Source organism: Lepisosteus oculatus, chromosome 25, assembly GCF_040954835.1.
Source record: "Lepisosteus oculatus isolate fLepOcu1 chromosome 25, fLepOcu1.hap2, whole genome shotgun sequence".
In the NCBI taxonomy this organism is placed as follows: Eukaryota; Metazoa; Chordata; class Actinopteri; order Semionotiformes; family Lepisosteidae; genus Lepisosteus; species Lepisosteus oculatus.
In genome coordinates this window covers 7144340-7158272 of record NC_090720.1, presented here as the reverse complement: position 1 = coordinate 7158272, position 13933 = coordinate 7144340, and the positions used below count along the sequence as shown (strand labels likewise).

General features: G+C 38.9%; 1 protein-coding gene across 6 annotated transcripts in view; it reads right to left on the bottom strand.

Annotated features, from left to right (window-relative positions):
* The window catches only part of phc2a (polyhomeotic homolog 2a (Drosophila)), a 90142-nt gene that overhangs the window by 35051 nt on the left and 41158 nt on the right, over positions 1–13933 (bottom strand). For 5 of the 6 annotated variants that reach the window (XM_015337127.2, XM_015337131.2, XM_015337128.2 and 2 more), the window contains 3 exons: positions 6275–6433; positions 1901–1978; positions 1475–1639 (listed from right to left, as the gene is read on the bottom strand). In XM_015337127.2, coding sequence (XP_015192613.2) covers positions 1475–1639; positions 1901–1978; positions 6275–6433 — 402 coding nt within the window. Of the gene's footprint in view, positions 1–1474; positions 1640–1900; positions 1979–6274; positions 6434–12020; positions 12266–13933 lie in introns of those variants that run through there. The other variant, XM_015337132.2, reaches the window with a different exon arrangement.

Genomic DNA, 13933 nt, shown 5'->3' with positions numbered 1-13933 from the left:
TGAATTTGCCTATTTTTGCGACGGTTCTCTGCACTCTACCCTCACAAATGTCAAGACCCTACTGTACTTAGTCTAAATGTGATCTAAACATCAATCAGTGCCAGCTGACCTAAAAAGTTCAGGAAGACCAGCAACAACACGGTGTCCATCAAAGCTGAGATTTTGTCAACAGAAATTAATTGCATGTCATGAAAAAATATTCAGAAGCTGTTTTTTATTACATTATATTTTGATGAAAGAACAACGCTTTCTAGTCATCCTTTTATACACTGGCTGCTGTAAGGTAGAAGTCGGACAAAATCTCAACTTCGGCATAGAATAAAAATACTACAAATAAGAAACTGAACTGCACCTTGCATAACATATGTACTACACATAAACGTACAATGCCTTACAGATTAGAGTGTAGTATACCTTATGGATATATTGTATAATGCACAATGCACTACTCGACAAGATGTGCATGCTGACAATGGCGGTTATAAATATTGCTTGAATCAGCAATTTTCAGCCATTTGAAATCACTGTAGGCTGTAAATAGTTGGTTATATTAGTAAGAAACTGGCTTTCTCAGCCTCCTGGCTAGAAGGCCACACCTGTGGCCTGCAGGGCTGTGCAGGTCTGCAGTGACATCAGTTAGATGTTCTAACTCTTCTGTGTCCTGTCAGGAGCTGTGGAGCTTGCATGTGTGTGTCATCTCCCCAGCAGGTACAGCTCTATTGATGCCAAGTCAGGAATGTGACTATTACGAACTATGCAGATGCGGCACCCCTGTTGCCCTTATTTTAAATTTCAAACATTCTGTTTCGCCACGCTACAATGAACAGGGCCAACAGCCTGTATATATGTGCAAGTGCAAAGTTCCTGATTATTATCAGTGCAATCAAAAATAAAAAAAAATGAAAGCCAAAAATAGGTGGTCATGCATCTACTTAATTACTTTGATGAAATATGTAATAATCACAAATCTGTGGCTTTACATTTAATTGTGACGTTTATGAAGCACTCCTTACAGCCTCAGATTGCATGCTGTTCTATAGTTACATAAACTTGAAGAAAGGCTGTAAATGGCTGAGGCAATATTCATTACCGGTATATTGAGTAATCCTCAATACAGAAGTTAATGGATGTAACCTTTGGCAAGAGGTATGGGGTTCCAACAGTGCTAATCAACCTTGAAAGCTGTTGTGAGACAGACTGAGTCGTACTGTATATACTGTACAGTATGCATGCACACACAGCAGGCTCGGGTGATATAAAGCAGTGCTTATTGCAGCAGTTTGCTTTGCAATAATTAGGCACTGTTTTATTGCAATACTCCATGGTGTTTATCCCAAGGGTATTGGATTTGTTTAGACAGAATAAGAACCAAGCACACACATTCCATGTAAACACGCTCACACCACATTAAGCCTGGAATGGGTGTGTTTCCAGAAGGGGGTGTGTGTGTGTCTCAGGCCATGCCAGTGCTTACCATCTGGGCACGGAGGTACATCTGGGCTTGGCTAGCTGTCAGCCCAGGGCCAGAGGTGTTGCCCAGCAGGACGGCCTGTTGGGTGATTCCCGCCGGAGCGGAGTTGACACTTTGTGCACGGCTTATCAGCTGGGCGGCCGCAGCAGGGGAGGTTGCCAGGTTAATCTGCACAAGAGCACAGGAACAGGAGAGACGGGGAGAGTCAGATCAGGCTTCATCCACAGGGACGGAAGTCCATAGTGGCACACACGGCAGAGCACAACCACTGCTTCGCAGCACATCCTGGTCTCCAGGGCAACACAGTACACACAGGCGAATCCTTTGCAAATCAAGGATTGAGAAGGCATCACGGTCTATCGTTAAACAGGAACGAACAAGAAATTCTAATATCTGTTTTTCTCAAAGATTCTGCTTTGCGAGACTCACGGTTGTTTGTGAGGATCCCGTTTGCTGAGAGGTGGTCCCGTTTTGGTTAGTTCCCTGACGGCCTGCAGCCATGCTGGCCTGCGAGAGAAAGAGAGGATTGAGTAGGGGACTGCAGGCGAAACGTACCCTCGTTAATCACAGCCAGACCCTTCAGAAGGAAGGGAAGCCCTGATCCTACTTTTATATAAACAGGACACCCATTTAAAACTGCATAGGAAGCAGACCATTCCCCATTCCTGGTTTTACGTGTCGACTTCGGCCATTCATTTATTTGTTTTCTCAAGTTTGTTTAACTTTCCAGGCTGCTTGCACTACAGCAGATGCAGTGGAAGATGTGTCTTAAATTAATCCAATCAAGAACATGAAGGATTGTATACGATAAATGACACTTTTGAAAATAAATATGTGATTCCAACTTTTTTTACACTTTGGCAGCTACACTCTGTTATATTTCCTGCTGGGAGTCTTTGATAGTCTTATTATTGGAGTGTCATTCGTGGAAGCACAATTCCTAAAGGTTCCTGGGCAACATATAACGTTTTACATGACTGCCCTGGTTTCTTGCTATTTGAAGCTGAAACATTGCACACTGAGAAATGCTTAAGTTAAAAAATAACCTAAAACTATAAAAGTCTAGCAAACACAAAGGTGTTTAAAAGGTTTTTCTTGAGGTTAAGCAGAAATGCATTAAATATGATATCACAAATACCATCATGCCTTCTTTATGTTCTGTCAGTTAAGTTTACAATATAAATGACTGACTTCCTAAGCACAAAACTACAGCAATATGGAAAACACATATTGGATTACATTTCATGTAGAGAATATCTGATTATCCTGTATTGACAAGACTGTAGAGAAGAACTTTATTTTTGCATTTCGTCTCTTAATGTTTTGATAATATCTTAAAAAAAAAAAACCAAGACTGGCACCCAGTCATGAAAACATGCCTGAGCTCTGTGTGTGTTCAAGACTGGGCCCACACTGTGCTGCTCCAGGCCAGCCAACAGCTTCCTGTGCTCGATCATTTCTCTGTGTCATGAGCGGATGTTAAGCATTTAAATCTTTCTACATCAGAGACTCCTTTGCATGGAAATGAGCGTGCCTTAGGGAGGCTGCCATGCACTATTCATCAGAGGTTGTCTGAATCCAAAGCTGTTTTTTTTGTGTAAAACCTAACAGAAGAGAAAGAAAACCGATGAATGTGCAGCGATGCTCAGGGAAGTCTTTTCACGTGAATGATATTTAAATTACTTTCGCTGTTTTGATGATCATATGTTAGATTCATTAGATCTCAAGGCTCTCTTGACCATTGAGCAAAACACACCGCTTGGAGTGAAGTTTCATGGGATCTCTGGCTTGACTTCAAGGAACTGGGGACAAATATGCAAATGTGAAGAATAAGTTACAGTACATGAGAGCAGTGGGATGTTAACATTGATGTTGTGAAGGTACCAGTTAGGGAGGTGTAATGAGAAAATACTATAGAGTACCACTTAGAAGTGTTTTTGAAGCAGATGGTCATTTTTGTTCTATTGTACTTTTACAGTCCTAACAAAGGAGAGAAATATATTTATATACTGTATGCTTCTGTGTGTATATTATTGGGTTTTGGAACTTAGTATGTCTACAGAAAAGCAATACTGATTATAGTCTATTTTGTTCCTTCTAAAACAGCTCAGATCCTCTCGACATGTGTCCATGGAGGTCTGTTCTCAATCTCTGGACAATGGGGGGTGGTGTCCCACAGTTAAAGTGAAATTAATCACTGTCACCCCCTTACTGTTTAACTATTGTTTAGCAGGAATCCAGTGGAGTCTCAGAGGGGAGAGAGGTCTAGTCGATTTGTCAATTCAGGTTTCTCAAAACTCTCGAGAGGGAAACTTGGAGTAAAATTGACTGAGGCAAAGGAGATCTGTTCTGTAAATCAGTGAAGTGTAATTGGAAAGCTTTCTGGTCCCTCTGATTAGCCAGCTGTCTATGTATGTTTCAGTTTGCTTTGCAATTTCAGGGCAATCTAATTTAGCTTTCATACTCAAAGGGAAAAGTCATGCTTAATGGCCTTTTTCAACAGTATTTTTGGAAATGGCTTCTGATTCAATATTGTTTTATCTTAAGATGTATCTGAGACAGGAGACATAATTTGCTGCTGCTGATGCTCCACAGACCATTTTTTCTTCTAAACACTGAGAAATGTAAAGTGAAAACGGAATATTTAAAGCGTTTGCTAATCTTATTTTATTATTATACGGATTATGCTGATAACTTTAAGAACTCAAAGCTTCTTCAGTGTGTAGTGTTCCATTAGTACCATTGCCTATAAATGATTTGGTTGAAATGTGCTAACAGCCATTTTACAGAAACTCACGTGTGGACTGATAGGATAAACATCCCAAGGAGTAAGAATGGTACTGCAGAGAAAAGACTAATATATGTTTCCTGCAGAAAGAGGATGTTGTGCGAATTAATTATGAAATGAAAGGAAAGGCATATCTTTTCTAAGATGCCTCCAGTTTCTGTGGTCTTCTTGTCCATGTAATAGACATCTTGGTTTAAAAATCTTTGATCAATATACCATTGTGGATTTTGTTACCTCTGTTCTGATAGCAGGGATTTACTTTTCTTTTTCATCAAAATACTTTCAGTAGAAGACCTTGGAGTTTGACCTGGCTTATCAGTCCTACTGCAAGAATAACTGGATATGTCAAATAAAACAAAAAGCCTATCACACTATCTCCAACTCACATTAAAAAAAGACACACGCTCACAGCAGAATGTTGTGCGAATACAAAACTTGTATTATATGTGAAATTTTGGGGAAACAGTCCTACTGCTCATTGTACTTTTTCAGTCCTGAGTTTGTTTTGAATTTAATTTTAAGTCACCATCTCCCTTGAATCCAAGTGAGTATAGATCCAAGCTAATGATAGTGAAGAGCCCTACGTTTACTAAATTATTTTCTCTATGAGGGTCACCTGTTATCAGTCTTCACTCAGGGCATGTCATTTGAGACAGGATTAATAAATTCAGCTCTCCATAAACGTTTATTTCTAATCAATACAATTTCAGCCTTTCAGGAATTGGCCCTTGGTCAAGGACAATCACTTCTGAAGTAAGGAAAGACACATAAATAACAAAAACAGCTTCTACCACATGACATTGAAACCTCCGGTTTAGGTCTGTATTAGGCAGAAGGGCATTGAGACCTCTGAAGTGAGCAGGATATTGTGGATTCTGGTGTCATAAAAGGGAAATGTGAGTTTTTGGTGTAATTCATTAATAAATAATATCAGCAAAAAAAGAGCATTAAGTGCTGTTGAATTCAAAAATGGACGCAGATCCCTATTGCCTTGAATGACCGCAGTATTGACATTTACCAACTGGTGATGTGAGGTTGTCTGCGGTCTTCTTTCATCTCTGTCACTCTCATGTATGCTGGGGCTTTTTATTTAAGGTAACTTTAAATATTTTTCTCTGCTCTGACCTTTACCAGAGATTAGGAAAATGAAAAACGCCAATGTTCTGTTTGGCTGTATAATTCACCTTTGTTCACCTGTGTGAATAAATTTAGGTGTTGGATTAATCCAAAGTGTTTGCCTTGAGATTTGTTTTCATGATTTTGCTGCATCTGAAATACATTGAAATATGTTGTTTCATTTAAATCCTCAGTAAGATTAGTTTAAATTCAGTTTAGAAGCAACCCTTTTATCATTTGCAAGCAACCCATTTTTTTGTGAACCGCAGAGATCACATACAGTAACTTCCAACAGCTGTGCTGTGCATTGCATTTGAAAAATCACAGCAGTCATACAGTATACACAAACTGGCCTGGTGATCGAGTGTATCCCATGTCATAATAATAAACGAAATTGTGATTTGAAAGGAAGTTATCTAGTTTCATTCTAAAAAGATTGCATGTGTTTTATAATACAGCATTGATCCCCTAGCAGTGTGAGTAATACTGAAGCAACTGTGCATCTTAGCTCAATACTATTCTTCTCTCTGTATACCTCCAGCCTGTCTGGTTCAGGTCTTGAAGCTGTCTGAGGTTTGACTTAATTCCCCTCCCCCCCCAAAAAAAAAAAACCGTGGTGTGCCGTGCTGAGAGCTCCAGAAATCGATCTCACTTCTAAACTCTAATGCCGAGAGCCATACTAAGAAGCCTACTGAGATGAAATCCTGATCCTGACTGACTGTGGCGATATCATTGCACTGAAAGACAGATCAGGGCTGTGCTGCATCGTCGTTGTGATTCGGTTCTGGCCGATGCGTTTCCCCCTCTGCCGCTCATCTGCTGTGTGGCGAGATGCAGGTGCGAAATGGGAACCTTTTCCTCCACGCAACGGTCACCTCCCCAGCTGATTCGGGTCTTACCTGCTGCACAGCAGCCAGGCTCTGGAGCTGAGCATTGTTCAGGTGCTGTTGCTGGAGCGCGGCAGTCTGCAGCATGAGGTGCTGCTGCTGTGCTGCGTACATCTGCTGCAAGTACTGTGCTGCTGTGTTGGGCTGCCGGTGTAGAGCCTGCTGGATCACCTGCCAAGAACCACAGAGGGAACAGATCAGCCGCCCTCCTGTTGACTGGGATAGCTCCTTTTATTACATCACATGCAACACTCATGCAACTACAGTTTACAGTATTATCGATGACCTAGCCAGAAGGCTCTACATTCCTGTTGGATCTGCCTTCCAAGACAGGAATCCCACCCAAACAAAGCATGTGTGAGTACTGCGATTTAGTGCTGCTTATGTGCTTCAGGACCTGGATGGCTTGTCATCAAAGATAGAAGCATGCAATTGGTGTTGTACTATCAGATTCTGGAGGAGAATTTCGGATCATCCATTTTTTAGCTGAAGATGCAGTTATGCAGATGCAGGGGAAGCAGTTAAACAAGCTAAAAACAGTTCAAGAAGATAAGAGCATGGCATTTCAATGAAGAGATGTTAAAATTGTACAATGCACTAGTAAGGCCTTTTGTAGAATTACGGATAATTTTGGTCACCACGTTATTGAAAATAATCAGCCCAGAGAAGCAACCAGGTAGATTCCAGGACTTATTGAAATGTCCCAAACTGACGAGTGAAGATTTATGAAGGGACCTTATACCAACATTCGAAATTCTCAAAGGTACTGACAAAGTCAACCAAGCAGACTTTTTCAGAATAAGCAGTGAAACACAAACCAAAGGGCTGTAGAAGTATTGAATAATTGTCCAGCCATGCTGTTGGAGCCAATACCCTGGATTCTTTCTGGAAAGCTGGACAAGATCCTTGGATCCAATTGCTCCTAGCTACCAAATGGGCTAGATTTCCTAAATGGCCTCCTCGCTGTTGTAACCTTTCTCATGTTCTTATTTATTCCATTTCTGCAGTGGTTAAGTTGAGTTATTATTTACAGAGGAGTACAAATGGCAACACATCAGCTACTGGAGTACCTTCCTGAGATAAAGCAGCAAGTTGCATTTTGATCTGTCAGCTCTCCTGGCTGAGATTAATATATCCTCTGCACAGCCCATTCTCAATACGCCCCTGGTCATGTCCTCAGTACTGCGTGTTGCATGGCTTGGCTATTGTTTGACAGCCAGGGTTAGCTATCTCCATTACTGAACCCCAATCAATCACTTCAGGGTGACAGCAAGGCCACATACCCCAGCTTTTTAGGGCTCACCAGACCAACATAGGACTTCCGAAGATCAATCAATGTATATTGACAGCGCTGCTACATGAGGCACCTATTTAATGATAATTTACACAAGGAGCTTGTCTGGGGAAGCCTTCAGAGCTGAAAGCTAGGGGTGAGGAATGGGCATTTAAAATGTTAAATAAATGTAACCCTAATTGGACACATTCTTTCTTAGCGTATTGGTTTAAAATCATTAAACTTTTATTTATTTCTCCAGCAAAAAATTCAAACATGCATATTGATCCTGTATTGACGAAGAAAAAAAATGTCCTGATAAAATGGACTTGCACACAAATGTGCAGTACTGTTTTGCACATGAATGTTTCTTGAACAAAAATCATCCAGGTGTTACCACAGATTGGCTTCCTTAAATGTATTTGTTTAAGTGGACACCTTTTCTTCCAAACTGCGTATAACTGCACACATTTTGAAGAACACTATTTAAACTGAGGACCCAACTAAGTTAAAGATTTCATTGCACTTTCCCGACACTAGGTATCCTGGCTTAATTTGCTCTGGCCTTCTCAAAATTTCCCCTTAATTCAATGGGTGAAGCAATTTCTCACATCTCGGCCAGATCTGTAGTGGGCCTGTTGACACACAATGGCTAACAATGTCGTGGCTGCTGCCTTTCACTGGGTGAAGTGGGTCCCCTCCTAATAGTGAGGCTCTGGGAAAAGAAAATGACTACATATAAGAAATTATTATTTTTGCTCTTTGTGGGTATTTGACTGTAGAGGAACATTTTTTTTAATTAACTGATTTATACAAATCTAACAGAGTATTCATGGATAAAATGAATGTGGGACTAAGACCCTGTTTTTTAGCTAAGAGTCAGTATATGAGGACTCTTCATGCTCTCTGTAATGTTTGGTTTCTATGGTCATGTTTGAAAGAAGACGAGATACAGCATATGTTGTTTAGTTGGCATGTGAGTACTTTTGGTCTCCCTGTAGCAGTACATGATTTTACACAAATTAACATGACTTCAGTATTACCTCCGTTCAATACCTACATTTTTTTAATATGAGCACAATAGTTCTGTGCAAATAGATCAGTATTGAAACTATTTATAGAAATCTATTTCTGACTTTTTTATAATTGCATACTGTTTGAATCAGGCTCCCATTGATTGAAAAACAAAGTAGAAAGAAACACAAATTCTTACTCTTGTTTTCCTGTCATATAGTCATGGTTTTTGATCATAGACCATTAAGTCACCAGTTCATTGCAGCAAGAAGAAGAATGTCAAGCGTTTATTCACTGAGATTGTAATAAAGTTTTGTTTTTACTTCAGCTGATTTACATTTGTAAATGATACAAGTGTTTAGGGGAAATAATTGCTCTATAGTTCTCAATGAACAGTGGTGTACACATAGGATGTCTATAAAAGCAAGCAAATAGTCACCTTCCCAGTCCTACACTCAAGTCTACATAGTACACCTTGATTTCAATAGACCCTGACAAAGAAGTTTCACAGTAAAGAAGGGACTGTAATAATGGGGTCCCAGATCGATCTATCAGCCAGTGTAATACCACCCTGTTTCTCTTGGTCTTCCTCCTTCTCTAAGAGCTCCCTCCCTCACAGATGGCTTTGACATCTCTCTCAGCGATCTGCTCCAGTGACACAGAACACTTGTCTTCTGCCTGTCCCAGTCCTGTGAACACTGAACTCTTCATGAAGGCAGTTTCTAGTAAAGGGGGATTCCCTAAGGCACTGACAAACGGTTTCCATGCCCTTTCATGAGCTATAGTGTTGTTGCCAAGTCCCCCGTGTAATTACCTTGTTCAGCTACCCATTTCTAGGCATAACAAGCTGCCGAATACAAATGCTTTTGTTACATTTAATTCAGCACAACCCTCTGTAGAGCTTACAGTCTTCTAGGCATAACAGGGGTGAGCAAGGAGAAAGCCATCAAAAGCACCATAGAGATTGCAGAAATAGTGTCAAGATGACTGTGGATCATGAGGGGTGACCCATGGGTAACAGCCACCTGCACATAAGTCAGACCTTGATCAACCTTGGTCTGGTCACCCAGGCAAGGGCGTCTGATATTGAAAGACCCCAAAACACCCAGTGACCCCAGGTAACATCACTGATGATGTGTCCAGGTGTATCAGAGGACATATTTTTCAATCTGGTACAAGCCGTATTTTACTGATGGCATCTTTCATGCCTTACATATTTCAGTGATAGTATGGCCCTGCTAAATGTCTTTTCAAATCAGGTTATTGCAGGTTATACTCTTACAACTAGGTCAAGTATGAAAACATTAATATGCAGTATTTCACAGATGGGGAGAAATAGGTTGACCATTTGTATTAGACTACAATTTGATACAAAAACCGGATGAATTCTTGACAATACTTAAAAAAATGTCTGTTGTATGCATTTATGCACATTTCCTACCCTTGTTGCAAACCCAGTGGTTTCCATATACTTATATACTTTAAATACTACACACCTACATTTGATGTTGTTCAGGTAGGTAGCTGCATCAGCATGTGTAGGCTTCAAAATAACAAGTCAAGGTTTATTCCATTCTGAACAATGTTTCAGCTGTGGAGCCTTCTTCGGGTGACTGAAGCCAAAACGTTGTGTTTCTTTTTTTCTTCTTTTTAGCATTGAATAAACCTTTACTTGTACATGTGATGTTAACAAGAGCCTCTGGCAAATTTAAAGATGTGATTTACAGGAACAGTAAAACATCTTTACCAAAGAATAACACAGTCACAATTTTGAATCTACGATATGATAACTATCACTATCATAAGCTTACACATCTTACAGAAGGCATTGATTTCTCATTCCTGACATGCATTATTAAAAATTCTGAGCTATGAAACACACCTGTTCTCATGCTGACCTGATATACTGCTTCCAGTTCCCTAAGAACTGAATTTGTTATGCCAGTTTGTGGTGAAGAAGGTTCTTTTCTAAATTACCTTTAAACTTTAAAGTTAGTGAGCTGAACGGATCAGTCTGTTTGCCAGAGGTCCTCATGAAATGAACTTTGTTATTTTATTATTATTTAATTGTGATGTCTCCTCAGATCTTTCTACCTCCTAATGACTTGATTCCTCTATGATTTAAACCCCAGTCCGTGTAACTACACTTAAGGCAATAACTTAGTATTTCTTTGTGCTCATTCTAAAGGCACACCATTGCCCAGAGAAAAATGTAGTCACATTACTGCAGTAGAACATTTGTTATTGCTTGGTAGTACAAAAGAGGTGTGAGTTATCCATCAGGGACTGTTGATCATTGCATTGGAAAAACAGGTTTCAAAACTATCCAGTGTAGCTCTTGGAGAGAATGGTTCAGAAAACAGGAAACAGAGCAAAATTATGATGCACACATATTGAGTTTCTGTTCAGGTGTTTCCCCTTTAGAAGCATATCCTAGTACAAGACAGTTATAAACACTAAAACACAATAGAAAACTGCAGTTGTCAAAGTTTGATCTCTTCTGTAGGATTATTGGTAGCCCCTAGTACCATGTAATTTGGGTTTATCTTAATTTAAGACCACTTTATCCTCACTTTTGTGGTTAATTGAAATTCAATGGTTTCAGCATGAAATTAAATTAATTTGATATCATAAGTTTCTGGTCTAGTTTATTGCATTTCTCAGTATTTTATGTTTTACATACAGAAGCAAAATCAGCATATTTTCATTTTTAATTTATGTATATATTCAATTTCAATCACAGTTTCTGTCCTACTGTAGTTTAGTGTCAAGGTTTTTGTGTGCATAAAAATGTTTTAGCATACAAACCAGAAGCTTAAACAAATGATGAAAAAAAGCCAAAACCTATTTTAAGACATCTAAGAGAATTTCTGTCAAGACAGAAGAGGAGACTCTTAAAAGTTTTTGACAGACGCTTTTGATATTGCTAAATAGTAAAACCATTATTCAAACTTGTTGTGAAAGGTGTGCCATCAGATTGGCTCTCAATGACTAGTATTTTGGGAAAAAAGTATGGCTAATAATTCTGTATACTGTACTTTTAAACACTTAGGTAAGATTCAGGAAGATTACATACAGTAAAGGTTATACAGTATATAACGTTTGTACTTTTGTATAGTGAATGTATGTAATGTACAATGTACATGTAATGTATCGATGCATAGTTTTATAGTCTGGCCTAGAAAGAACATAATTTAATAATATTTTACTTTACACAGCATTACAATTACTAATATGCTACCCATTTAATTGTTTAAAATACAGTAGCTGTAATAAATGGGATGTCAACTGTAAATGACATCTGTTTTAATTGTAAACCTTTTCATATTTTTTAAACAGTTTATTTCTTCTATGATTAAGCGGTACTCTTGGAGAGACCTTATTGCACTAAAATCTGTACATTACCCACACACATGAGTCATCTCTATACATGCATTTACATAATGAAACATTAAAAAATAAAAAACCTACCAGAGTTAGAAATAACGTGATTCTTAGTGCAGGGTGCTTCAAGTTCTATTCGAGGACAAGCGAAGAAATTCCAAGAGCTTTCAGATTTCCTTTGTAAGAAAGTAATTGGAAATGCAGGTGCTTTTCTCTGTGCTAAAGTACACCTGTCTTAGCAAGCTGGAAAATCCCAGTCAAACCAGCTTCTGTCTTTTGGATAAGGTCAATTTAGCAGCGAACGCATTTCCCAGATCTGAAAGGGATCAGATGGGCCTGAATAAAACCCTCAGTTCACTGGAATTGAGATTCAGAATTAGCCAGTGAAATTAAGAGAGAGGCCTCATGTTGATCTTTGTTTTTTTTCGGGGTGGGAGAAAAGTCTGTCCAATGGCCAGTCTCAGCCTCCCTCTATTCTGTCAGAAAGGCACTTCCCCCTTTTCCATAAAAAAAGGAGGTGGCATTGTTTCCCCCTGCCCTAGTGATCTGTTTATGTCCAGAATTGACTGTCAGGTCCTGGACAGTTGCCAGGCAACGCAGAATAAAAAGGATGACCTTTGACTTTTGGCCTAAGCTCCATTGGTTTGACTGCCCCCATCACATCTCTGCCCCTCCTGGCCTACGAAAGACAATATGTTTTTTTTCTGAGGAACTCTTCTTTGAAGTAATGTTTTTTTTTTTTACTCTGAATCAACTCATTTTTCTGACTGTCTTAGGATCTGCTCCAAACATATTTGTATCAATTTCACTGATTTTAACTGACTCAGCTTTCTAACCTCTTTTGCATTTAGCAAGGAAATGGAAGTCTACTTTTTGTGGTATATTTGATCTGATGTGTGTTTTCGCTGATATGATTGAAGCACTACATCACATTCAACTCACTTGTTTAGTATTGATCTCCTTGATTGCTGTTATCCCAGTCTATTGGTTTTATATCACGGCTTATTAGCGATACTTCATAACCATAATATGAATGATCTGCTTGTATTGATCTAACAAGGTCTTTGGAGAATACAGCTGAAAATGGGATCTGTATTGGAATGTGTGTGTACTTTCTTGAAAGGATTTATATTAGTTTATAATCCAGTGTTAGGTTTTTAAATTTACTAGAACTGAGGGTTTCAGAGATTACATTTTTTACAGAAAAATTCCACACAGATTATGCTGCTTAATTATATTTTTAGACTGTCTTTTTCATACCGTAGTAGGTATTGTGATTGCAAGATTGCAAGGAATTTAGTGTTCTCCTTTGTGGAAAAAAAAACTCTCAAGAAATTAGCAGCATTGATACAGAGGTCAAGTAGTTTGTTAGAAGGGATAGAGGTTAGGGCAGGCTGCCATGGTAACTCCTATCTCCAGTCATCAGTCTCTCAGCTGATGAATTGCAGCTGCCTTTTAGGGGACAAAACTATGGATTGTTTGGCAATACTTCCTCACAAGATCTCAAAGTTGTCAATTTAACTGTTTTACTTGTTTTAGTCAGCACAGACAGCTTTTGTCTCAATCTCTAAATGGAGGCTGGGTTTTAACAGCCCAGAGAAGAGAAACATCAGCTTTTGTAAACAAGCCTTAAGTTTGGTACATTTAAGGAAATGTATTTATGGACTGCCCCCACCTAAAAGAAGGTTGGGCATAAGTTTTAAAACCTTGCATACTGTGGCATTAACACAAATTCTCATCATGTTATTGGATTGGGATGAGGATATTATTTACTGATTTCTTTCTAGAATTAAATATATTCTATAATTACACTACATATAATGTCACAGCATGATTGTTATTAATGGTTTCTCTATTCAAAACGATTTAATGCGAATCTGGAACTGGAACTTTATCTACAGTATTTCAGCCTATGAGTCTTCAGAGTGTGAATATAACAAAATAACAAAAATCACAAAAATAATTAGCGGCCTAACTGCACATCTGAAAAAAAGATTTGA